Source organism: Mytilus edulis, chromosome 2 (genome assembly GCF_963676685.1).
Source record: "Mytilus edulis chromosome 2, xbMytEdul2.2, whole genome shotgun sequence".
NCBI lineage: Eukaryota > Metazoa > Mollusca > Bivalvia > Mytilida > Mytilidae > Mytilus > Mytilus edulis.
Genome location: NC_092345.1, coordinates 41,630,393 through 41,658,286, shown reverse-complemented (window position 1 = coordinate 41,658,286; position 27,894 = coordinate 41,630,393). Strand labels below are relative to the sequence as shown.

Here is a 27,894-nt window from a genome sequence, read left to right as displayed (position 1 = left end):
AAATAAAGGAGGAAGCTAGTGAAAGAGTATGTATATGAAACCGTTATAGAGTTTGTTTGCGTGTCAATATTGATACGAAAGAATAAGAAAAAAAATACATAGACCACATTTATTGATCATATAAAAAAATATATATGCACTTCAATCTAGAATATAATGTTCAATTAAAATAAACGAAAATAACACTCATTGTAAATTTGATCATACTTTACCCTTTCATTCAAATTTGAAACATTAGATGCCTTCACTAATATCTCAGCAGTGTTTATGATATCAATACTTGTAAGTGGAGTTGGGTCAGATGTCAAATTCTTTACAGTTTCTAGAACTTTGTTTACGGTGTTTTCATCAATATTAACCTGCGAAGAAGAAAAATAAACGGATTCAAAATCTTAAAGAGCATGAATAAGAAGCACAAGTCTCTAAGTAGGCACTAATACCTTTACGTAAACGTTATGTCGAAGAAATTCCTTTTAGCATTGATATGGGTCACATGAAAACAGAATTAACTTGCAAATATGTATGTTTGTTTCACTCAAACATCGTTGTTAATATAATGGAATTATATGCGACTGTCAGTCGTGTGAGATGTAGAGCTAGATATAAAACTAGGTTTAATCATCAAATCAAAAACATAAGCAAACACCTGTATCAAGTCCGAAATATGACTTCGTTTGGTGTGTGTGAGCTTTTCATTTTGCCACTTGTCAAAGGACTTTCCGTTTTGAATATTCCTTGGAGTTCGGTATTTTTTGTTTTGACATAAAAAAACAAAAACAAAAAACACACACAAAAAAAAAACACACAAAAAAAAAAAAACCAATAAACAAACAATAAAAAACAACACCAGCAAAAAAAAAACAAAACAAAAAAGCTTCATTTTCCTGGTCAGTAATTATCACTTTTTTCTAATTAATAAAAAACATTTCTAGCTGCGTAATTACGACTACTCTATCATAAATAAATTGTACTGGAATTTTGTGAATACATATCATTGATCTAACATTCATGAACTCACGATCACAGTTGAATTCTTTAAGACAAATGATTCATGTCAATGAGTTCAATTTCATATGAAACCTTCAAGACGGACATTAAAACTTGACAAACATTCCGTTTTTGAACTGCAGTAAACCTATTGCTAATAGCATATAGCAAAGAGATTTAACAACAAAAACTTAACAGGACCAATTAACCATGAAAATGAAGTCCAGAAAAGATGAATCCTGGCAGACAGACATTTAATATTCAATATACCATTATAATAGTTGATTTTTTTCATAGAGCATACGAGATAAGGACATAATCATGAAAACAAAACGTTAACCAATAAAACATGAAAATGAGGTCAAGATCAGTTGAATCCTGCTGGAAGAAAATCAAATATTTCCATACTCTTGACATAGATGACCTATTTCTAATAGTATATGGAATATGAATATGGGAAGGACAACTTAATCTTGATCACGGGTCCCTTTAAATGACTATTCCTACCTAATATAAAGTAAAACTTGGTGAGTTTTGGCATATAAAATTACAAACATGTTGGCTTTCATTAGGTTTTTTTCTTCTGACCAGCTGCTTAGTACTTAAAATGCAACAAACTAAATTGCAATCAACATGTGCAAACTTCAAACAATACAGTCTCATTTCAAAAGTTCTTGAAAAATTGCTAACAGTCATCTACTGAATCTGCATGTACAAGTAGTTAAAATTACTTTCCATGTGTCTGCTTATTCATACATCCCGCACCTTTAAACGGATGCCCAACTTCTACAGGGGTTTTACTGCCGGAAAGTTTTTTCCCCATTCACCCCTAGGGTGAAAATCATTCGTCTCTATATTTCAGCAGTCCCACAAAAGAGATTTTAGAGGACACCAAATGCATTGTTCTGTGAATGCTGAAATTATCGTTGATTATTTGATATATTGTTTTCTAGCAGAAGAAATAGTATTTAGAGACTTCTACAACATTACATGTTTTTTTAACGTAAAGACGTACATCTATATTCTCATAATTTCGAAATTTTGTTTAGGGGTCAGGTGGAACCTGGGATCTAATGCGAGATTTTCTCGCTGCGTTAAACAACAATTTGTGGCTATTGTCTGTGTTCTGCTCTTTGATCGGGTTGTTGTCACTTTGACACATTCCCTATTTCCATTCTCAATTTTAAATTCTAAAAAAAACACCTGCGAATTCAACTTTTATATCTGTCATCCACTTAATGAACTTCTACGAGGGAGCGGGAAGTCAGTGTACAATTGTTTTTTCTCCAAACATTTGTTGGGTGAAAAAAAAACACTCAATGTTACTTTTACGTCGCCAATAGTTGTCACGACATTGCATTGCTTTCTTCTCCCAATATCTAATTACTTATTTTTATTCAGAAACAAGTGAAACTGCGAGCTACTGCTCACTGATGATACCCCCGCCGCAAGTGGATAATTTTAATAGTGTAAAAATATGCAAGTGTTCGGTAAACAGGAAGTTGTTGAGTGATGAATCTGAAAACGCATTACACGGTATAGCTGACTTGTATAAATCCTGAAACCAAATTTCAGAAATCCTTGTATAGTAATTCCTGAGAAAAATGTGACGAACATTTTCAACTTGGCTATCATATGTTAAATCATACAAGTGTTCGGTAAACAGGAAGTTGTAGAGTGATGAATCTGAAAACGCATCACATAGTATTGCAGACTTATATAAACCCTGAAACCAAATTTCAGAAATCCTTGTATTGTAGTTCCTGAGAAAAATGTGACAAAATTTTCAACTTGGTTATCATGTGTAAAATAATACAAGTGTTCGGTAAACAGGAAGTTGTCGAGTGATGAATCTGAAAACGCATCACACGGTATAGCTGACTTATATCAAGTCTGAAACCAAATATTAGAAATCCTGGTAGTGCAGTTCCTGAGAAAAATGTGACGAAAAATTTTCAACTTGGCTATCAGGTGTAAAAATGATACAAGTGTTCGATAAACAGGAAATTGTCGAGTGATGAATCTGAAAACGCATCACACAGTATAGCTGACTTATATCAAGCCTGAAACCAAATTTCAGAAATCCTGGTAGTGTAGTTCCTGAAAAAAATGTGACGAAAAATATTCATGGGACGGACGGACTGACTGACAGACTGACGGACTGACGGACTGACGGACTGATGGACTGATGGACTGATGGACTGACGGAAGGACAGACAGAGGTAAAACAGTATACCCCCCTTTTTTCAAAGCGGGGGTATACTTATATCAATCATCCCAACACTGTTAAGTAATTGTAAACGAAACTTGTAATAAAAAAACTATAACTAGTATAAATACCTCAGTCAAATTCCTGAGAGTATCTGTAACTGCAGACGTGGAAAGATCTCCAAATAAACATTTTTGGTTGACTTGTATATCAACAAATTTTGTAGTAATTCCAATACCACCAACACAACTGGATGTAGCAAGGGGTTGCTTATCTGAAACGATATATCAACATTGCCTATTTCATAAGTACCAAAGCCATCTACCGTCTACGGCAGTTTTTGGAATGCAGCACGTTAAAACTTAAAACGAATGATTGAAAAGAATACCAAAATCTAAAGAATCTATACTACTAAAGGAAGATACCGATATCATTGAACAGCATGTCCTCTGAATCCATACAAAGTAGGAAATATTTGTGGTATGATATAAATAGTATAAATGTAGCGTTTTTTACTGCCTAAATTTGTCTTGGAAACAATCATTTTTCTACAGAAAACCCCAATTTTTTGAAGATAACCTAATCGAAGACCGTGATCGATTCGTGTCTTATACGCTTTCACAAATGCTTAGTTGAGGTATTGCCCGCGAAATTTAAAAACTTTTTTTTTTTACACTTGCCCAATTGTACCGCGATTTCGCGCTCCTCTTCTAGTATGACATAAAATTAAGGAGATATAGTATGATAACCAAGGCGAGAAATATCCATCAGATAAACAGATGAGGATATAACCTCCTCACAATTACCTCAAAACCAAATTTTAACAAATAACTTAATAATTACGCATTGACCGGCTGTAAAGGTCGATTGATGATTGTTGCTTGCTTAACGCCAAGAAGCAAACATATCATATTTTTTCTCTGACTGTTTATTTACACTAAATTCATTGGATGTTGGATGTGCAGTTCTTGATAATTAAATTTTAGTCTTAGATATATGATTTATTTTATTAGATGTTATTGGCTTTGAACTAGCTGTCAGTAACTGCGAATACTCTCAGATCTGTACTTGGTGTCTTTTTATTGATGGGATGTACAAGAACACATCCGCGTCCACTCTATGTTTTTGTTAGATGTATTTCTATTTTTTACATCTTATAAGTTAAGCATTTTTCAACTGATTTTATTAGTCGGTCTTATTTTGTGTTGTTACACCACTGTCCAAAATTAGAGGGTTAGTGATACCGCTTGCATGTTTAACCTGGCCACCTTCTGTATGTATGTGCCGGATCTAACTCAGGATCTTGTAATTCAGTGGTTATCGTTTGTTGCTGTGTAACATATTTGTTTTTCGTTCATTTTTTTGTACATCAATTAGGCCGTTAGTTTTCGCGTTTGAATTGTTTTACATTGGTGATTTCGGGCCTATGCGGTATGGGGTTTGAAACATAGAAACAGATATTTTACCTTGCAACAAGCCTTAATTCAAGAGTTCGGTCGAGTGGCACTCTTTTTACACCAGGTATCGAAAGTAACGCCCCAATTCCGCATTAGCATTGTATTATACATCCCGCACAACTAAACAAAAGCCCAACTTTAGTAAGAGTTTCACTTTGGAACGCCAGAAGACCAAGGGATGGTTATTATGCTGTTCCGTAGGTAATCGGGGGTTTGGAATAACGAGATATACATTTTGAATTCTCAAGTTTGAATGTTCTTATTTCTTCTTATGTTTTACTTAATTTCTTAGATTCATTCTTCAACTTCGAACTTATGATTCGAGCGTTATTGATAAGTCTTGGAAAACTCGGAAACGTAAAATCTAACACATCGAAAAGCACTCATTTCAATAGATATAGATAATTCATCAAAGTTTCATTAAAACAGCTAAAAGTTTTTTTGCGTTAGTGTCTGAAAACTGAAATATTACCCGTTTTTTAATTAACGGATTGACAACAGTATACCGTAAACGGGAGTATAAAAATTAACAAAATTTGACATTTTAGAAAAACTAAGAATTTTCTATTTCAGGAAAAGGTTACAGGAGCTATTGTAAAAAAATGTTTCGGAATTTGGGGCCCTGTTCGTATTTCATTTTGCTTGTTAACTTTTTTATTTGAGGTCACTAATCAGACTTTTATAGACGATCGCGTGTCTGGATTACACAATTTCTATCCTGGTTTCTATGATGAGTCAACTAAGATTCTGGGGCCGTATGCATAAAACATCTTAACTTAAGTATTCCTTAAACTTAAATTTTACTAAGAATTTCCTTAGTTAAGTCAAATTTTTAAATGGTATGCATAAACTTACTTAAGTCTTCACCTAACTAAGGAATCCTTAAATCGGAACCTTTCTCTAATTACCGTATAATATATATTAGCTCATCACATGTACCCCCCGTGTAAAAGTTTGTTATGATCATTTAAATTTATTGATCAATGCATGCTTTTATTTTAAAGAGCTGGGGTTAAATTAAAATAGGTATTTAAAAAAAACAAAAGAACGTGATGAACAATTGGCGCATATAAGACAACGCTTTTTATGGTTGATGTTTGGTCGATGTTTTGACGGATGAGCAAATTGGAAGAAAACTATTTCGGTAATCCAAAACTTTCCTCTACTTAATCTTTAATTAAATTTCATGGGTGTAATATTTTCTGGAGACAACAAAATGTTAAACTCTAACAAAACATGATCAAGGTTTCAGTGGCGTATATCATTTTTATCGCTTCCCTTTCACACAAAAAAGGGGGAGGGTAGATTTTTTCCCAGAAATCCATATACAAACTAGGATATATTTCAAAAGTCCTACAATCTTTACTAAAACAAATTATTACAGGGAGTATATTCTCCACATCTTAACGTACTTGGCAATATTTTCGAAATCGTAATATATCTCACTGAATATATAAGGTAATATGAAAAAATAATTTAATACGAGTAAGGTAACATAAATACCCTATATAACCGACGAATTCCATGGTGGTGTAGTAGTGGGGACTTCTGACTGCCGTTACAGTGATTCTAAACAATTAACCTAATTGTTTCAACAAAATGGAGGTCCATGCCCCCCCTTTATGAAAAAAATCCACCTCTGGGTAGGTCTTAAAACTTTTCGATTTTTTCCATGTAAGTGAAAAATTTTAGGGTATGCCCTACATCTTTAGAATAAAACTGAATTGAAAATTCAAATGACTCACCGCCCTCCCCCACCCACCCCCCAAAATATCTCCCCCACACTCATATATAAAATGTGGTTTTGCATGCTCTCTCTTCATTCCTTAATTCTGTTTTAACTAATTATGGTTACAATTGATACCGCGTGGTGTATTTTAACAATTTTAAAAAACCGTGCACATACAGAGTAAACAAAAGAAAAATAGTACCATGAATTACATGTGTGTAAAAACTGAGTACTGTTTGGTATACATAACAACGAGATTGGGAAATAGTATATATAACTATCCACAGTTATCTCTTGATTTGTTGATTATACGTGATTTGAAGAAAATAACGATGATCTTTAATATTTACTTATTATTCAGCAATATATAAACGAATAATCAGTATGTTATTACTGATATATATATATTAATCAATCAAATTGTAGGTAACATATTAATGTTCTACCAAAAACGCAAACTTTCGACTGATTTTTAACTATTTTTGAAAATTTAGTGTTATCTTAGGCGTTTCCTTAGTATAAGGATTTTTATGCATACCACTTAAGTTTTGTGGGCGTGACTTAAAACAACTAAGATTTTACTTAGGAAATACTTAGTTTAAGATTTTTGATGCATACCACTCAGATAAAAAGGGCGGAGTTTTCTTAACTTAAGTGTTTACTAAGGAAAATCTTAACTTAAGTTGTTTTATGCATACTGGCCCAGGCTAACTTATATACCTTTGATAACTAATGATATACTTTTTTTTATAAGTTATGAATATTCATGTTGTCAATTAGTTTCTTGATATGCATTATAATGGTGTTTTATCGATAAAATTGACTAACATATTGTGGACACTAATCAGTATCATGCATTACTATAAAATATTCAAACCTGATATGCAAATTTCTGAAGATATAGCTATCAATCCAAACTTAACTGGTAGAAATTCTACTGTAGTTCCCAAATCAGGTATAAATACCTTTCCACCGCAAATTTCTGTAATAAATAACAAAACAAAATAGTAGTCCAAAAAAAACCCATTGGAATTGAAAAGGATAAACATAGGTTATCTCATTAATAAAAGGTGCAACGGTTACTTTAAATTACTTTTGCAAGTGAAAAGTTTAGCTAGCTTTAAAACCAGGTCCCATCCACTATTTCCTACCTTAACAAAAATCCTGTACAAATTCAGGAATATGACAGCTGTTATCCATTCGTTTAACGGGTGTTTGATGTTTTGATTTGGCCATTTGATAAGGGACTTTCCGTTTTCAATTTTCCTCGGAGTTCGATATTTTTGTTATTTTTACTTTCGGCCAGGCATATACATTTAGGTATCTAAAACTATAATACCTTTGTTATATTTTCTCTGTGTAATCACTTTATGCATATTTTAACTGTCTTCCAACTGTTTTGATTCGAGCGCTAATGATCAGTCATTTGTAGTCGACAAGCACGAATGGCATACCAAATTATACGTCTGGTATGTTTAGTGTTAAAGAACAGTTTTTAAAATACTCTTCCAAAAATGGTTCAAAACACCTTTCTTAGAAATATCTTTTAACAAACAATCACAAAGTAAGTGTGGCAAACAGGTATACTACAACTAAAAATGTAAAAGACAAAAGAAAGACATTTTCAAAGATCGTACGTAATTTCGATTCGTCAAGTTATCAGTGAAGAAGAGATTCACCTATAAAGAAGAATGTCTCAAAATCCAGTTTTCTGTGATAAATTTAAATAACCTGAATTTAACTTAGAAAGCAATGTTTAACGAAACAAAATTGTCAAGAAAAGAATGACATTATATGATAATGCAAGGTTTATATTTTCTGTCTTTAATAAGGTTTTCATATGTCAGTCTAAATACATTATGGATAACTACCTCTACTTTTATTTGTTGTAACGTAAAGTTAATTTTATAATCACTACGAAAGTTAAGCAACGATAGAAATGTCTCTCGGACAATATTTCAATTTACAGACTTACGTGTGCTCTGAATAATCAAAGAAGATGGAACAAAACCAAAATTTGAGACTTCTCTACGACGTCTTGTTAGCTGGAAATATTGCACGATTCTCTCTCTTAGATCGAAAATAATAACTTGTTCCAAAGCCATCGAATACGGTTTAAAAAGTTGAAGCATGATCTCAAAATTCATCGAATTTCCACTGTCACTACAAATATAAAGACTCTTTTTGAGGTTATACGTTTTATTCTTTTAAACAGTACTCATATCTTGAATACTTACTTAAGGTTGAAAGACACCACGAATCATAAGATTGCTGTCATGTCTCGCTCGATTTACTGATTACGATTGGATCAATATTGAATGTCTAAATGTTTAATTCAAGTATCAGATAAAATTGTATCATATATAATTCAGGTTAACCCTCTTGTATGCCTACCATTCATTTCATACCATCATTAAAGAACCTCTTCGAGCACGCTCACATACCTCACGTCCACGTCCCCACATTGTTAACAAACAAAATCTTACCAGATTCCTAAGCTCAAGACTCATAACTATACAAAACAACTGATACAAATTTGCTTGGGGATGCAGGACAATTAATTCACCACTTGACAAGTAAATGATATTTTTGTTATGTCTACCAAATCCCTAAATCAGGTAACTCATAGTGGAGCTTTCAAAATTCAATTATTTAAATCATTCAAATCTATCGAACATTTACATGCATTAGGTTTAGATGACATGGTGTCTACTTTGCTCTATGGAACGGAAGCTTTGTCTTTAAGTGGCAAAAAATATTAGCTTACATACCCCTTTGGTGAAAGAGATAGAAAAACTTTCATATCAGGGACAGATAGCTTCAAAGATTAGAATTATGTCTGCATCGTATGTGTAACAAGCCTCAGGTACTCTAATGAAAATCATTATCTCAGGACAATTGATTCACCACTTGACAAGTGAGCAATATTTTTGCTATGTCTACCAAATCCTTTAATCAGGCAACTCAATATTCAATTAATCAAAGCTGTAATGGAAAGCACTCGTTTAGGACCAATAAAAGAATAAAGTACTCTACTTTCTAATTTACCATTATCTGGTGCGGATATGTTCGGTCAAGACCTTGAACAGACCTTGAAAGATGGAACAGAGCAAAACAATGAAAGCTTGATACTTGAATTGTCTGTACTACCCAGAAGAAACAAACTTATAAAAGAATTTTTCAGTCATTAATCACAGTTCCAATAATAACTGAGTAAAGAGACCGAAAAGAGAACCAGCTAGAAAACCGCTGAGGGGTTTTGAAATTACAAAAAAAAATGGTGGTTACAAGAGCATTATATTTACAAGGTCCGAATAAAACAGGACAAAATAACAAACTCATTTTCTCATACCAATCAAAAGAGATTGCTCATAGGTAAGCACCAGTCAGATTACGTTAATGTTTCCGGAGATACATGTACAGGGGGTGGGCGTCTTAGCCATTTTTCAACAGAATGGATCAACATCACAAACGATCAATGGGTTATAAACTTGATCAAAGAAGATTATTGTCTAGAATTTTAATCCAGACCTCATAAAAAAGGGGCATGAAAAATATGCTCCTGCAAAACTTTGGAATTTAAAACACACAAGTAAAAGAAATAATTTAAAAAGGCAGTATAGAGGTTGTACCAAAAAGGATAGTATAATGAACGGTTTTAACAGCACGCATAATCGTGTACCCTAAAAACGGGGCAGTGATAAACATAAAACCCCTAAACAGGTATCTCCGTAAACAAAGTTTCGAAAGGGAAACACTGAAAACGGTGATTAGTTTAATAAAACAAGGAGATTGTGCAATTTCCCTTGATCTAAAAGATGTGGATGTGCATATCTTGATTAAAAATCAGCACCCGGAGTTTTTACAAAGGTGGTGTCTGTAGTAACATAATACCTGAGATTAATGAGCATTTGATTAATTGCATACTTAGACGATTGGTTTATTATGTTAGTTTTAGATCGAGGGACAGTGCTTAATCTTCTTATCAAACTAGGTTTGTCTTTTTATTTTTAGCCATGGCGTTGTCAGTTTATTTTCTATCTATGAGTTTGACTCTCCCTCTGGTATCTTTCGTCCCTCTTTTCATTATATTACTTAAGAAATCGTCTCTGGTCCTAACTAAAAAAAATAATGTACATACGATATCTTTAATTCTTGATTAAGATATAGTAATGCCAACAGAAGAGAGGAATAAAAAAATAAAAAAAAACAATGCACAAGTAACCGCTTCAGATTTTCTGAAATTTTTCCGAATACCCGTCTTTATATAAGGTATAGTCAATACTTGGAAAGTCAGGAAAACCATAATAACAGACACTTCGTCACTCGTGGTTCTTCTGGGGAGAGGGTCACCTGGAATCCAGAATTGCTCAAAAGACCTGAACAAATCAAGAACAACAATCACACAGCAACTGCCTAGAAAAAGAGGCAGTTATACCAATTCGTCAAAAGGAATGGTATCTAAACTCAGTGAGCACATTCAATAATTTCATTATACATCTGAATTCATCGATATTTGTATTTACTAGCACTTGCTACAGCACGATTCCATACGTATATGCATATAACCGAAATGACCGAGTGGTCTATGTGGTGGAACAAACTGCAGGTGGCATTGCCCTGATGTTTAATCATTGGTTCAAAAATTTTTTCAGGCCTTGTTTTGCTAAATTTCATACTAACTGAACATTAATGTATATATACCTGAACCCAACAACCCTTGTACTATAGTACCCAGTTGAGCTTTCTCCCAAAGACTGAACTATATTCATCCACTCTTGATTTAAATAGTCAGTAGGTGAGGTTAATTCCTTTTGTTGTCGAAGCTCAGGTTCTGTTGCTAAATTATACTTAACAATTTCAGTTGGTGGCATGGATGGTGAATAGTCTATTGATCCCATAAACCAAATTGACTTTGTCACTACAAAAAAAAGATGAAAATTTCGAAGATTGATATATCTTGCATATGCCTATTCTTTGTCGTTTAGGAATCAGACGATTTCTGATATTTACATAATTCTGGCAAATTCCCGATTGTCCCACTTTTTAAAATTTTAGAGTTCTGATTGTCCCACATGAAAAGTTCTGATTGTCCCACATTATTTTATGGTGTGAAATGTTCTTAAATAAACAATAGACTTGATGTTTAATTTGTTAAAATAACAAGAATTAATTATTACCTGTTCAAAGTATTAGATTATATCAATTTTATTTATGTATAAAATATGATTTTTTTTTAAATTATGAAATCAATGCACTTTTCAATGATAAAAATATAATATTTCCGAGTGATTAAAACATCAGATTTCTGTTCTTTTCATTAAATAAGATAATATTTCTTATTTATAATATATAACTAAAATGTTTATGAAAACATTTTTTAAATTCTAAATAAATATTAAAATAATGCATACATTTAAAAAAAAAAAGTATATTAATTAAGTTGCAATCATCCACCAAACCCAGCCAAACTAGAGGTGACCAAAGTATTGCAATACATAGGGAAAAGATGTAGAGCCGAGACTACTCCTGTACCAGAAATTCATAAACAGGAAATAGCCAAGTTTCGTACACCAGAATGGAATGATGATACTCAACTAGCCTTTTCAATAGTCGTCTGGCGCGAGAAGGACGATAACTCAATTTTAGAATTTAATATTTTTTGAGACGGTCAATTTCCGGAATTCCATGCTTGATCATAACGATTTTATCTTTGGCCGTTGACGACATAACTATTGCTGTATTCTTTGACACTAAGGTATATGTAACAAAGCAGAATTATCAATGTATTATCGTGGTATCAATATATGTTAGAAATGTTAGATACCTGAATTATTTGTAATTTTGGCAAGGACAGTTCATCACGTCCCCTGAAAACATGATTTTGTAAAATATCACTTATCGGCATCTCCGGGCGTCAAACCAGATTAATTTCCTGGTGATCTTTACTACAGCATTCTGATTGTTATTAATTGCTACATATCACCGTTTTTTGTAAATCGATGTTTGTTTACATTATCAACAAATGTGAGTAACATTCCAGGTCGAGTTGTCGTTCGTAGTGATATAGTTTGTTCCAAACCATTGTTTGTTTCTGTTACATGACACTATATATATATGCAGTACATATTTATTAAATTGAATAGATATTACTGTTTTGAATTCAGAATCATTTTTTTAAAAGCGACTTATTTATGTTCTAAAATTCAATTTTTGCATCGTTGCTTATTATTTATAACCCTTGTTGAAAGACTTAATCATTTTATACAACTTGTTTGGAAATATACAGTTGATTGAAAGCAGTCAATGGCGCTATTTTGCCTAAGCTAAAACTGTGTATGGTTGTTGACAACATTGTGGCCTGACGTTCAGTCCGACCATGGGAAGCTGTGCTCTGCCGGCTGCATTCTTATTGGAGTCATTCAATGCTATATTTCTGTACTTTTGGTCTACATAATAAAAATTGTACTTATTGAAAAAAATATATATTGTTTTCATTTATTTTATTTAGATAGCGCTATTACATTTAATACGCATCCATCGTATTTTTATTTATCAGTTGTCAAATTAGACCAAATGTGTGATCTGTATCCCCTGCATAATGGATCCTTTTCTACCTCAGGCATAGATTACCTTAGCTGGATTTGGCAAAACTTTTAGGAATTTTGGTCCTCAATGCTCTTCAACTTAGTACTTTATTTGGCCTTTTTAACTTTTTTGAATTCGAGCGTCACTGATGAGTCTTTTCGAAGACGAAACGCGTCTGGCGTATATACAAAATTTAGTCCTGGTATTTATGATGAATTTATTTACATACATGGCAGACCACACTCCTTTATTTCTTTTATGGCTTTCAGTTTGATGGACACAGGGAATTGATTCCCAGTTCCCTCCCCAAACTCCTACTTCCCTCCATATTCTGTTCCTCTGCACTCCCATTTTTCATCAACAAGAATTATCTCTGTTTTAACAACACTTTTCTCGCGATTAAAATCACTCTGCCTCAAGCTTTCATCCATCATATTCTCATTTCTAGTCCTCTCATTCCATAGTTCCCATAATTCTGTCCAACCCCTTATCAGTGTCTCAATGGCTCGCACCCATTAACAACCCATCATTCGACAAATTATATTATACTACCTGATTTGTCCCCTATATGCAAAAAATACGAGTCAGGTTTTTTGCTTTAATGTGAATGGCCATTTTTTTTCACACATCTCGTTTTTTTAACTCCTATGCGTATTTGTTATTATCAACTATATGGCATTAACGCACAGAATACAAACTATCTTTTCACAAAACCACAAAGATTGCATGACAAATACATACTCATGGTTTCTATTAAAGTTTACTTTGCGTGCACAAAGTGATGAATTAATTATAAAACAATTTAGTTAAGGAAAATAAATATCCTAAAGATGTTTTAGAAATAGACTATAGTTGACGAGATACCCCCTCGTGTTACAAGATTTATCTCTCCTGAGATTTAAACACATTGAGATTGAGATTGAATTGTTTCCCTTTGATAACAGCCAGTTTCAAAGCAAGATTATTTGTTTGATGATTTTTAATTGATTAACAATACTTTAATAAAGGAAAAGGATAATACTTTCAATTTCGGGGTCTCACAAAGACTTTTTCACCTTCTTTTCTAATTTTACATTAAAAACCCAAATTTAGATGAAAAGGCTAACTCAACGGATGGTTGAACAGCTACCAACTTTCCCTTATCTGAAGTCCAGTCTTTATCGTCAGCGAGAGTACCTTATACCACATCTATCAACATCTCTACTGAACATTGACCAACACCGTTTACAGACTACGTTTCAACATACAGCTGGGTTTAAGCAAACAGACAGCTATGGAATCATTACCAAACAGAAGGACCAATGCCAACAAACCACTTAGAAGGATGGCACAGCAGCTTGAAAAAGATGATTCCGAGTGCCACACCCAAACATCTATACGCTACTTAACTACCCCAAAGAAGAGCGGGCATTTAACGAGATTACTCTTATCCAGTACCACACCAGGGGAGTAAGACCAACAAAGAGAAGGAATACACCAAACTCAACCAAAGCCTACAGCAACTTTAAAAAGATCAACGTCAGAATGGTGGTGTTACTGTATTTCAGTTTGCTGACACTGCCTCCTATTTGTTACATTTTGACTAAATTTGTTGCAGTTGTATGATGTTTGTGCTATGTATTATTATGCTTTGATGGTATTCTTATGTATTGTGTATGCTATATTATTGTACTTATGTATTATGATCTATTATATGTGCTTTATTGTTGTACCTTCTACAATATGTGTGCTTTATATTATCAATTATTTTGTCATTGTGTTTTAAAATGCTTGATTGAAACCCACTATCATTAATGAAGAAATACAATTATGTAAATATCAATTTATTTTCTTGGTTTTTTTCATATTTTACAAGAAAAATGATTAGTTACCTGTAATTTCCTACTGCAGTTTATAAAAGCAGATTAATCACAATCAAAACAATTCCCGATTGTCCGACAATTAAACTTCCCAATTGTCCCACACAACTCTTCCCGATTGTCCCACAAAATTTTACTACCTTTTTACCTGTAATTTCAAAAAGTGGGACAATCGGGAAGACACCAAGGAAGGCTATAAAAAGGCGATAAGGACACCTATCAGTGTTGATGTTGAATTGGTATTGGAATGAGTTTGTATAAATTTAAGAATTCATCCCCAGAATTTCTTTTTGGATGAGTGAAATCTTTAAAACAACTTTTAAACAAACAGTGGTCTGCTGTAAACTGTGCTGATAATAAATCTCTTGTCATGGCAATATTTATGGTGCAATGAGGGGGTTGGTGGATGTCAAGTTTTTAACTAATACACTAGTAGTCTGTTGTTATTTATTTATTATTGTCATTTTGTTCATTTTCTTTGGTTACATCTTCTGACATCAGACTCGGACTTCTCTTGAACTGAATTTTAATGTGCGTATTGTTATGCGTTTACTTTTCTACATTGGCTAGATGTATAGGGGATAAACATGTTTAACCCCGCAGCATTTTTGCGCCTGTCCCAAGTCAGGAGCCTCTGGCCTTTGTTAGTCTTGTATTATTTTTAATTTTAGTTTCTTGTGTACAACTTGGAGTTTAGTATGGCGTTCATTATCACCGAACTAGTATATATATTTGTTTAGGGGCCAGCTGAAGGACGCCTCCGGGTGCGGGAATTTCTCGCTGCATTGAAGACCTGTTGGATTTGGAAAAAAATAAGGAATTTACCGCAACAAGAAGGTTACATATTTTAAAATGGCTGCTTAATTTGATGCCCTGCGACAGTTACCAAGTGAAACAAGTTTTGTGTCAAATGCCGTATCATCTTAATTAAAATGCAAAAAGATCGAACAAACTGTCAACTATGGTTTATCATCGGTATAAGGAAATCATTCGTAAATATAACTCAACATGCAGACTTCTTATACGTTCAGGTATTTCACATCCAATCTTTTATGGTAATAATCTTTACAAAGCACAAACATGTCAGTATTCACCTCAAAGCTAACAAAACCTTTAAACAGACTTATTCAGAAGGGATATAGTTACGATACTGTTGTCCGGTCATTAAAGATTGCATATTTTGACTTTAATATTGATTCACTTATAGGGTCTTTGCATCGGAATTAAACACATTTATTCTAAAACCAGTTCTTGGCATGACACGGGTTATGTTCTTCTCGTATATCTCATGATGATATAATACTAAACCCCTAACAGAAGGGATTGTGCCTGATATTCATATGATGAAAAGATAATCTTTCAATCAGTTTAATTGAGGTCTGGAGCTGGCATGTCAGTAACTGCTAGTAGTCTGTTGTTATTTATGTATTATTTTCATTTTCTTTATTTTCTTTTGTTTCGTATTCTGACATCGGTCTCGGACTTCTCTTAAACTGAGTTTTACTGTGCGTATTTTTATGATTTTTTTTCTACATTGGGTAGAGGTATAGGGGGAGGTTTAAGATCTAAAAAAAAAAAATTTTACCCCGCCGCAATTTCGCGCCTGTCCAAAGTCAGGAGCCTCTGGCTTTTGTCAGTCTTGTATGATTTTTAATTTTAGTTTCTTGTGTATAATTCGGAGTTTAGTATGACGTCCATTATCACTGAGCTAGTATACATATTTGTTTAGGGGCCAGCTGAATGACGCCTTCGGGTGCGGGAGTTTCTCGCTGCATTGGTGGCCTTCGGCTGTTGTCTGCTCTATGGTCGGTTTGTTGTCTCTTTGACACATTCCCCATTTCCATTCTCAATTTTATGGTGAATACATCACATGGTCATATAATATGGTGTCTTCCAACGGCGAAAGTATAACAGAGGTGACCAGCTTAATAAACTCCAAGTACTCTATTAGAAGATACAAAGATTTATTTTCGAATAAAATCATCATAGATACCAGGATTCAAATTGTGTACGCCAGACGCGCGTTTTGTCTACTCATCAGTGAGTGATACTCGAATAAAAAAAACTTTAAAAGGCCAAATACAGTTAGAAGTTGAATTTCGGCTGTACCTAATAACTCATTATAAACGGGATATCACATTCTAAATATAAAGCAGATACGAACCGTTTAATCCGCTCGATCATTTAAGTAAACTTCTTCCTGAAGGTTACCAATTTGATATAAAAAAGAACATGAGTGCCAATGAGAAAACTCTCCATCCAAGTCAGAATGTAAAAACGTTAACAATTATAAGTGAAAGAACGGCCTCAAGACTATATGACCTTTTAATATTGGTTTTTTTTTCGATGTAAACACTAATTATGTTATCAATAAATAAAAAAAGATATATCATTTATATTGTAAAGATGGACAATAAAACGAATGACGAATATACTGTAGGAAAAAATAATAAAAAATAATAATAATAATTATAATTTTGACAGCAGAGCATAGAAAATATTCACACCAATCACTTGGGGAGATGGACATTTGCGCACTGTCTGAAATAAAACTGAAACTAAAGTGCAAACACAAATTGTTGGCATTTTCTTCACTGTAATATTTTATTGTAGCATTTTTTGTCTAAGTGTGCAAAAAGAGAATAAGAGCAAAAATTGGGAAAAAATGGATATAAGAAACATATTTTGGTTTTGGATTTAACATACCTGGTTCCTGATACAAAAATTCTGCCGACCATTTTTGTTTGTTATGCAATCCTGTGACTTCACATAGATGAATTCCATTTCGAACCACGCGTTGGTAAATAGAGGAGAGGTCGCCTAAATATTGTAATCCTGTATCGTCCAGCGCAATTATGCGATCTCTAGAAATGGGTCTATAATTAATGGAAATATATATATTCTCTCCTGGTAATAATGGTCTTGAAAGATTACATAACGTGTGCATGATTCTGTCATCCCTCCAGGGTATCACACTTATACTTATGAACATCTGCTTGTCTAAAAATGTAAAAATAAAACGAACTTTTAAAAAAATCATAATACACATATATAATCAAAAAATATGATTTCAACTAAAAAAAAATATATTTTCTTTAGAGTCAAACAACGAATAACAAAATGAGTCTTGGGGTGATGCCATGTTCACATACACGAATTTTTCTAACGAGTCCTAATGTTATACCTATAAAAATTGAACTCTTCTTTTTGTAATTCTATTTGGGTTTGACAAAAGTCATATTTACCTGTTTCAACCTTTCCTTTCATTTCACACATGTACGGCAATTTCGTATTGCAGTCTTCAGTTGAGCTAAATGTGTCTCCGTCAGTATAAGCGATTTTATCACAAGTGTTTGAGTCTGCCAACTGATCTTTATACCAAAAGTTCATCCCTGTAATATATGTTTTAGTATAAATATAGCTATACATCGAAATTTTATAATTACTGATGGCATTAAAATTCGAGAACGAACGCTGTAGTACATTTGCAAAAATAGCAACTAAGTACTATATACCTTTAAACTGAAAACGCTTCACCACTTCGAATAATATCTTGAGTTTATCATCCAATAACCAAGGAATAGAATTTTTAAGATTTAACTTTGACTTTCCAATCAGTAACAGAAACTATTAACTGTGTTGTGTCATGTGTACTATTGTTTGTCTGTTTGTCTTTTTCTATTTTAGCCATGGCGTTGTCAGTTTATTTTCGATTAATGAGTTTGACTGTCCCTCTGGTATCTTTCGTCTCTCTTTTAAGCCTCATTTTCGAAAAATATTCTTGTTCATGAAAATGAAACCAGTAAGAGGTTTTTTTTTATTAAATTTTAATGTAATATATAAGGTCTGCAGGATGCACATTTTTTTATATGAATTTTATAAAGTACAGTTTACGGTACAAAGGGGTAGTCATAAGTTGTTAATCTATTATATCTGCAGTATTTTTTTGTTTAAATTCTAGGATTCTGCCTTGTGCTATTGGTATATCTCATTAAAAAAAAATAGCCCACATCTTCTTGTAATCTTTTTGTTTGTCAAAAGAAATCTCTAATTAAATAATTTGACGTTTGCGTATCCAATTACGAATAAGAACGTGTGAATGAAGTCTGTGATGCTATTTGTACATGTACATAATTAGGAAGCCATATTCTTTTTGCCAAAATAATGTAACTTCAAAGACACTCACATGTATTTTTTTTGCTGGTTTTGGCAATTTTCTTAGTTTTAGACAGTGAAGATGGGCGTCATTGCGTTGTAGCAATGTGAATGAATTACTAAAAAGGTGGGTTTTTTTTCACCATTTCATACGTTGTTAAAGTAATAATGTTTTGTCTCGAACTCCTTCACGAAAAGACGGAGAATTTTTTTTTTTCAACGCACATTACGTAGGTATTTGTCAAGGTTAAAGTATGAATACACAGTGAAAAGGACATTGGTCAAAAGATCATGATTATTACATTTGAAACCGGTCTTATAACATTTCATTTTTTTACTTGCAACAAATCTGACAAAAGAAGAATCGAAAAAAACAAAAGAAATTATGACAGAAACTAATTAAATTGCCTTGCACGACAAAATCTGGAGCAGATATTTAAGATAATGAAATTGATTTAAGTTACAATATACGTATATATTTAAATTAAAAAAAAACGTTTGATTATTTGAATTGTCTTGACAAACTTACAGTAATAAGTCAACAAATAAGCTTATAAAGTCAAAGAAGAAGATGTTTTAAAACAAAGCTGAACTTAATTACTATACTATATATAAAAATATTAATTTTCGCGAACCATTTAGGTCACGGAAATTCCAAAATATGGCATCAGTAAGGAGAGTTGTGCAAATAATGTGAATACACAGAACCCCCATCCAAATTATCTCCAGCTAAAAGTATTCATCTTTTTCTATTTTATATGTACTAACAATGTTCCATTTTTCTATAATTTCGATTAAAATATTCCAAAATCTGAGTAAAATTAGATAGAATGCCCCAAATAAACATTGTCTGATTGGTTGAAGTACTGTGGCGTCGATGCTTAGCATAATAAGCCTCGATGTAAAGCACACGCCTCACAGGAAGAAGGAGAGTTTTACAAATAATGTGAATACACAGATCCTCCATCCTATTTTTATTTTGATGGAAATGTTGCAGTGTTCATCATTTCTGTTTTGATTCTGCTCACAAAATTCCATTTTTTCTATAATTCCGATTTAGATATGTGGAACCCGCAATAAAAATAGATGGCCTCAATCACGTGGTTTCAATGATTTAATAGCAACGCAAAAAATTCCATTAATCATGTTGTACTTTGTTACCAATCGGAACTACTCGGCCTTTCTGGTTGCACGAAGTGAATAGCCGAGTAGTTCCGATTGACGATTGTTACATAAGCCGAATCACACATACGATCTTTGCGCTCAAATGTAGTTCTTGGTGAAGTATACAGGTAACTTCGTTTACGAAAATTTATACACACTTTTTCATTAACATATTATCAGACTTTTGCATATTCACGTTTTTTTATGCTGAACTGTAGTCGAATTCAATTCTATACATTTTTTTTTACGTGAAGCAGTAGGAGTAAGAATATTTTTCGCGCCAATTTAAGCAGTTTCATCACGAAGAACAAAATTATTTATTGTTATTTTCGTGAAATTTTAGTCATATAGTTTATCAATTAGAGAATTTTTTGTAAGTATTACTTATTCATGTTAAGGTTCTACTGATGTGCTTCTCTAGACCTTTTTGACGGTCCGTTTTATCCCATTTATCTCAATACTAATCTCCGATGACAGAAATGTCAACTCGACCTATTCGTGTCGAAAGTGAAAATCCATCTATTTGATGAAATAATTTTTTCTTCAACGGTTCATGCATTATTTTTGTATTATTTGATAACCAATCACATTCACGTTGCATGTTTGCATGAAAATGGTTATGTATTGGTGAATTGTAAGGGCGATGCAACATGCGAGGTCAGTGCGCGATCACGTGACATTATTATTTGTAAACAAACATGCTCCCCGTGTAACACGTGTCTGGATTATCCTTTCAAAGTGTTGTGAATTTTTCAATCACTATTTTATGATATATTTCTTTTTGTTTTTAGGTTTGCATATTAGTAGTCCAAGTGAATTAGACATAGTTCTGAGTCTTGTGTGGTTTTTTTTTTATATTGAATTAGAAGGTAAGTCTACATAAGTTATATTTAACTTAAGTTTAAAAAGATGACTCCACTTTCACTCTATATTTAAAACCCGCATACTAATTTAAACAGCATTTGCTCTGCTTGAATGTTTATTTGCCCCTTCCCCGTCATTTCCCAGTGACGGATCCAGGAATTTTCATATGTGGGGGCCCACTGACTGACCTACACTGCAAATATTGCAGACGCCTGACGCGTCTGGACGCGTTCCAATTTTAAACACAATATGTTCAGTTATTAACATTAGTGTTCCACATTGAACGCCAGCGTTAAAGAATATAACACATTGTGTTCAGTCTTTTAACGCACATATTCAAGACAAGTGTTCTAAATTGAACACTAAAAATGTTCTTATATTGTAATGGGGAGTGAAAATTTTTTTCATCATTTCAGAGTCAAACAGACGATGAATAAGGGTGATTCGTACTATGATTTGACGATAAATGTATTTTAGCTGTATCGGCATATAAGCAAATTATAGTTTGGTAAAAAAAAAATGAAACATTTTACAAGAGCGTATTTATAAGCGTGCAAATGATTGATTTTTAATATGAATCTTTTTCTAAACGACTTAAGTTCTTAAGGTATTTTTTTTAACAATGTAAATGCGTAAATGCTCATGAAAACGTTGCTCTTGTAAAAGCGTTCTGGTGTCGAACATGATGCGTTCAAATTTACCATTTTCCCTGAACGCCATGTGTTCCAAACATATCCGCGTACATAACAGCGCGTGACGTTTTAATGTACCGGAAGTTTGGTTTTTGATCGTGATTGAAGAAGCTTCACTGAAGAAAATTAACAACAAAACTTGATATAATAGGTATGTTTATCTATATTTATCTACACATGACGAACATAAAAAATATTTTTTTTAGTCATGAAATCAACAAATGTCTACTTGGACAGGACACACTGAAGTATAAATGGAAGAACATTTTGTTCGAACATAAAACTGCCCCCTCCACTTCCACTTAACTGTGCTGTCATAATTCGATTAAAAAAGTAGCGGTTCTTTGAGAGATTACATTCAAATTATCATGTTTAAAAAAAAAAATTAACCTCTGTAAAATACGTAAATGTTAAATGATATCGTTGCTATTGTAAATGTGTTCTGGTCTCGAACATGATGCGTTCAAGCTAATCGTTTTCTCCGAACGCCATGTATTCCTAACACGACTCAAACATTGTGTATAGAAAGCATTAAGAAGATCAAACGATCATCTACACTTTTGAGGATGTACATTTTTTAATTAAATAAAACCAATGCATAAGGATTTGTTCACAAATGCAAAAACTGTCATGACATTGCAATGTCAAGACAGAAGTTTGTAAAAAAAGGCATACTGCAACACTAATTTTAAATTTCTCATGTATATGTTATTTATAATAGCTTTGTAATTAGTAATTCATTTTAGCAAATGTCCACCCTTGTGCACTGCATTCATGTATTGTAATGTATTCCTATGTTACTTTTATAGGGTACAAACCCAACTATACTGTACTTAAGGGTAATTGTTCGTGCATACCTCGAGAATAAAGAGAACATGTTGCAGTTCAAGAGATGACTACTTATCCTGCACCATAAAAGTACTATATGTAAGTTTAAGAATTTTGAATAGGAGTGCATGTCCATTGACTTCTTACAAGTGTTGTTATTGCAGATTTATCAATAAAATGTGCACCATTCACTTGTTTACATTAATCAGAAAGCTATTTGAGCTAAATTTGATGCAATTACATCATCCGTCAATTATCCGTATACAGATCATAAGTGAAAAAATTACTAAATATCTTTCAAAATAAAGGCAAATGGTAATTAGTTTCTTGAAATGTTAGCAGTTAATTTAGTGACAAGTCTAAGTTGACGATAAAGTTTTGCCTAAAAAACATAATAGCACTTGCTGGACACTTTCTATCATTTTTTTAAAAAGATATAGAGGTGAACACGAGAGCACATTTGACCACTCAATTACCACTCATTGGCAAATGCATCTTATCTTATAATGCTGACAAGTATAATGGAATTACAAAAACGAAATAAGATTTTCTAATATTCTTAAGGAATGTCGACATGATGAATAATTTGTTTACTCATACACTTCATATTTCACATTTTAGAACTTACGGTTGATGGATAACAAGGTTAAAGAATAATTATAACCCAAGGAGACGAATCCTCTAAAAATGGAAGCTCAAAATCAGTTGTAAACGACTCAAATCACGTTTAAAAGTGTCCAAGGAAGCAGTGTTACATGAACACCGACTCGACTACTAGCATCATATACACAGGGTATTTTATGTTTGATATTGACTATCTGAGTGCTATGCAGCCAGTGGATTATGGAACATTTTGGTGATAAAAGAGTCAGTGGCATCAGTATTTTGTAAAGAAATTCAGAACAGTTCTTGACTTAGGAAGTTGCAAACGATGAGTTAAACATAAACCACTTGACTTTGTTGTAACATAATAATTTTAAATATATGACGAACATTTTGTTTATGAGTAAATATTTGGACACATTTTGCAAATTACAAATGTTATATTTCTAACTTGTCTAACTTGTCATTTTAAAGTTGCTTCAATATTTCACATTTTATTGTACTTTTTTTTTAAATGTTGCCTTTTTTAATCAATTAAAGACGTTTTTAATCAATTAAAATATTTGTTTTACAAGACCACAATAATGTTTCAGAGAATATAACACTTTTTCTGGAACATGTAAAATTGTGTTCCAGTAATATACACTATGTGTTCTGGATATTAACACATATTTCTGGAACACAGTCCGAGCGTTCCAGAAGTGTTACAAGGCTTAGAACGCGTAACGGCATACAATTTTGCTCACAAGGACATGTTCCAGATTCAAACACTAGGCGTTCAAGAAGTACACGCTATCCGTTCTATAATAACACATAGCGTTCGAAAGATGCACACATGATGTTAAAAACTGGAACACGAAAGTTAATATCTAGAACACTGTTACGCGTTCCAGATTCAAACACTAGGTGTTCAAGGAGTACACACTATCCGTTCAAAAATAACACACATAGCGTTCGAAAGATGCACACATAATGTTAAAAACTGGAACACCAATGTTAATATTGAGAACACCGTTACGCGTTCCAGAAGTGTTACAAAAGGGCGTTCAAAAAGTGTTCAGATTCTTAACACTTTTATTTACAGTGTAAGAGGGGGCCCGCTCCAGTCACGCTTCAGTGATTCCTTATATAAGCAACCAAATTTTTTCCCAAAAAGGGGGGGCCGGGCCCCCCTCTAAATCCGCCTCTGTTTCCCTTTTAAATTTGCGCAAAAGTCATACTTTCAGTCCATTTCGTTAACGGCTGATTTGTGATTTTACCATCTTAACTGCAATTTTCATATTGAACACATTTGACCATTCAGTATGAGTTCTCAAGTTTTTGACTTATATGAAGGAGGCTTTAGGTCATGTTTTCCTAAACACCTTATTGCTATTTGTCTGTCTGGATTGTTATACCCATAAAATCAGATAGTGATGAATATGCAAGTTTTCAACAATCCCAGAAAATACACCTTATTGCTATTTAGTCCAATCTGGCAAAACCAGTCACATGTAAAACTTCCTGTTTGGGTCATGCGGCTGAAAATAGAGGTTTTTCAGTAGAGAGCTGAGGGAGGAAAAACTTTAGAAAGCGATTATCAAGAAACTTTAATATAGTATGATCCACTTTTTTCGAAATTAAATTGAAGTAAAAATTATTTTGTTTTAAGTATTTACGGTAAGTTAAAAGGGTTTTCATTAAAAAGTATTGTGCATGGTGAATTGTTTCAACGGCCCCCAGATAGCTTCAACTGGATGAAAAAGTTGTGTAATGTTAGAACTTATCCAGTATGGAATAAATAGCGATTAGGTGTATTGACATCCACGGAAAAAAATAGGAAGTAAGGTGCATGTACACATGTATCTCCCCTTTAGGTTTTGATAAATATTGGATATGACATTAAGAAGTTATAAAACTGTATTCTTTGAATATGTTTCTAGCGTAACATGCACGCTTAGTACTGCTTTTTATCAGATATTTTATAACTTATGTCTTAAAATTCTGGTTTTATCCATTCCAATAGGTGGATTTAAGTTAATGAGAAAAATGCTCTGTTCACTAACTCAGCAATGCTTTAACTGTTGTGAATGTGAGCTCCCTTTTGCTATTATTAGAATCTAGATTTACATCATTCATTTTCAACTTATGAGTTCTCCTTTCATTCAAAAGGTAGATTTCAATGTCTGCTGGTCACTTGACAAGAAAATGCACTCAATGATATTATTTGCCTCAATTTACACCTGGAATGCAGATTTTTCACTAAAAAAAATGTCGTTTACTTAGTAATAAATAGTTTTGTATATTACTATCATATTCATGTTTTCATTTGACATTACGAAAGTGCTTTTGAGATCCAGGATTCTGACTTGAATAAACAGTGTTTGTAACACACATGGTTTCAACCGTTTCTTTCCCTTCCCTTAAAAGTATCTTTCAGTTTTAAAACTACCTGATAATAATACAGAGTTCACACCTAATTTGAATTGGATTGACATTAACTAATTTGAATTAGTTTAATTCACATTTGAAAAGGTTTACATCCTACCATCAATTGTAATTTGAATTGCAATGCGCCTCAAATTAGCTTAGCTGTCTGAATGACGTCAGGCGCGTAGCAACCCGTACGCAAAAACGCAGTTGCGTACACATTGAAAATCTCACAAAAATAAAAATATGGTAAATCTATTAAGAATTTAACTAAAGTAATGAAGTTAAATAAAAAAAAATATGTTAATGATCACTTTGTAGCTATATTCCGTTCCGAAAACTAGTCTTCCCTTTTCATTTACGAAATCAGCATCGTGATTCTGTTGCTGATACAAACAATTTAAAATGGCTTAGTCCTCCGGGTGTCAAAACACAATTGTCACGTCTTCTATGCCTCCTTTCCCTGACATCTTTTCTGAAGATTCCAAAATAACTGATGGAACAAAATATGACATTCTTAAGAGACCATGGACACCAATTCATTCTAATGAAACTGAACATGTATCTACCTTTCGTCGATCATTTGATAGCAGAGTTGAATAAGCAGAGCCACGTTATGTCGCACAAAAGTTAATCCCAAAAAACATTGACCAACTTACTTTAGCTGTTGGGGACATAATCTTTAATGAAATGCAGATGATGCCCATGTTACAAAAGACGAATTTCAAGATCGAAATTCGGAGATGGTTAACAAAATGGACTGGATATTTTGATAACATTCCTAACAAGCTGCAGGAAACGTTAAATGTTATAAACCAAGGATATCCCGGAATCTTTTAGATACTTAATGTATTTGCATGTATGCCGATCTCGACGGCAACGCGGGTAGAACGGTTCTTTAGTACCATGAGAAGAGTGAAGACCTAGTTGAGAAAAACAATGAAAACGAATCGTTTATCTGGACTTGGTCTTTTGAACATATACTAAGAAAACAAAATTAAAACAGACACGGTTTTGGACATCTTTAGTAGAAAAAAAGAAAGGAAATGGGCATTGATTTTTCATAATTAACTTTGAGAGAAAAAAAAAAGCTGAAAAACACTACTTGTTCACTCATAAAATAAAACATAAAGATATGTGTCTAATTCGGATTTTTATTTATGTATTTTCTCAATAAGAAAAATACCATTTAAGTTGCACAGTGTTGGCTTAGAAATTAGTTTGTTTTCTAATGTAAAGTGGGTTCAGCATGATTAGGTAACAAATAAAATATACCTCATCAAGCCATTTTAACCCACTACACATAAGAAAAGAAAAAACAAATTGTTAAGCCCAACAGTACGGGTTTCTTTGTTTTTCTCTGATTATTTATTTCCAAAGTTGACTTGTTTCTCCTGAAAGTAAGATTTCTGTGAGGACATTTTAAGTCCTCGGAAATTGCGAGAATGCAGGATTTTGCATCATTTACCCCAGAGCATCTGGGGGCCTTCAGCGGCCCCCATACCCCCGGCCGTATGACTACCTTCTCCGGCATTGCGTACACATCAAAATTGCCTAGCTACGCCCCTGGACGTTTACTTTTAATTTGTATTAACAAAAACATAGTTCAAATGCGAATTTAAGTGAATTGTTTGTCTATCTATGGTCAATTTTTAGCCACATTGTTGAATTTTATTTATGGAGCTTACTTTTCATTTACATAAATTTAAGATTAATATTTCTGAGTGGTACGTTACTTATAAAGGGGGTGGATTCCCAGATATTTAATGAAATTGTATTCAGTTTATGGTTTGTGGGCCTCTTATTTGGGGTTATTGATATCAATTGAGGTGTAAGAGGGAAACCAAAATAGTGAAAGATCATTGAAAACCTGATCTATTAAAGTTCATTGATACATGTGTATGTTTAATCAGCCAGTCAATTTAGGTATTTAGAAATCCAAGATTCAATAAAAAAATGAATTCTTGGGAATATGTAGAATTATTCACTCAAGGTGCAATCAAACTTATTTATTTCACTTTTTGATTTCTCTTTATTTCTTGGTCTCTTAGTAGGTGTTGCAGATTAGAAGTATTTTCGTACCATAGTATTGTTAGTGTTCCGGATCCTGTTCAGTAGTTAATAGTGAAAATTTAGGTAAGTTTACATTATGTTTATAAATAAACTAAGCCCATGCTAAACTAACTCTAATCTTGCTGTATTTTCCTCAAAATTTTTGAAATACACTTGCATAATATAATAAGAGATTGGCATAAGCTTTCTTCTTCACACTGCCCTCAAAACTCAGTGGCAAAATGACTAGTCTTAGGCAAAAAAATAGTATATGTTTGTTTACCGTTACCTGATGACC

The 27,894-nt window shown here is 33.0% G+C and overlaps 1 protein-coding gene across 2 annotated transcripts in view; it reads right to left on the bottom strand.

The window, feature by feature from the left end:
• Positions 1-27,894, bottom strand: part of LOC139510182 (uncharacterized) — a 107,064-nt gene that overhangs the window by 26,292 nt on the left and 52,878 nt on the right. For both annotated transcript variants that reach the window (XM_071296600.1, XM_071296601.1), the window contains 7 exons: positions 18,075-18,221; positions 17,536-17,829; positions 11,087-11,303; positions 8,358-8,545; positions 7,260-7,364; positions 3,328-3,470; positions 213-359 (listed from right to left, as the gene is read on the bottom strand). In XM_071296600.1, the coding sequence (XP_071152701.1) occupies positions 213-359; positions 3,328-3,470; positions 7,260-7,364; positions 8,358-8,545; positions 11,087-11,303; positions 17,536-17,829; positions 18,075-18,221 (1,241 nt within the window). The remainder of the gene's footprint in view (positions 1-212; positions 360-3,327; positions 3,471-7,259; positions 7,365-8,357; positions 8,546-11,086; positions 11,304-17,535; positions 17,830-18,074; positions 18,222-27,894) is intronic.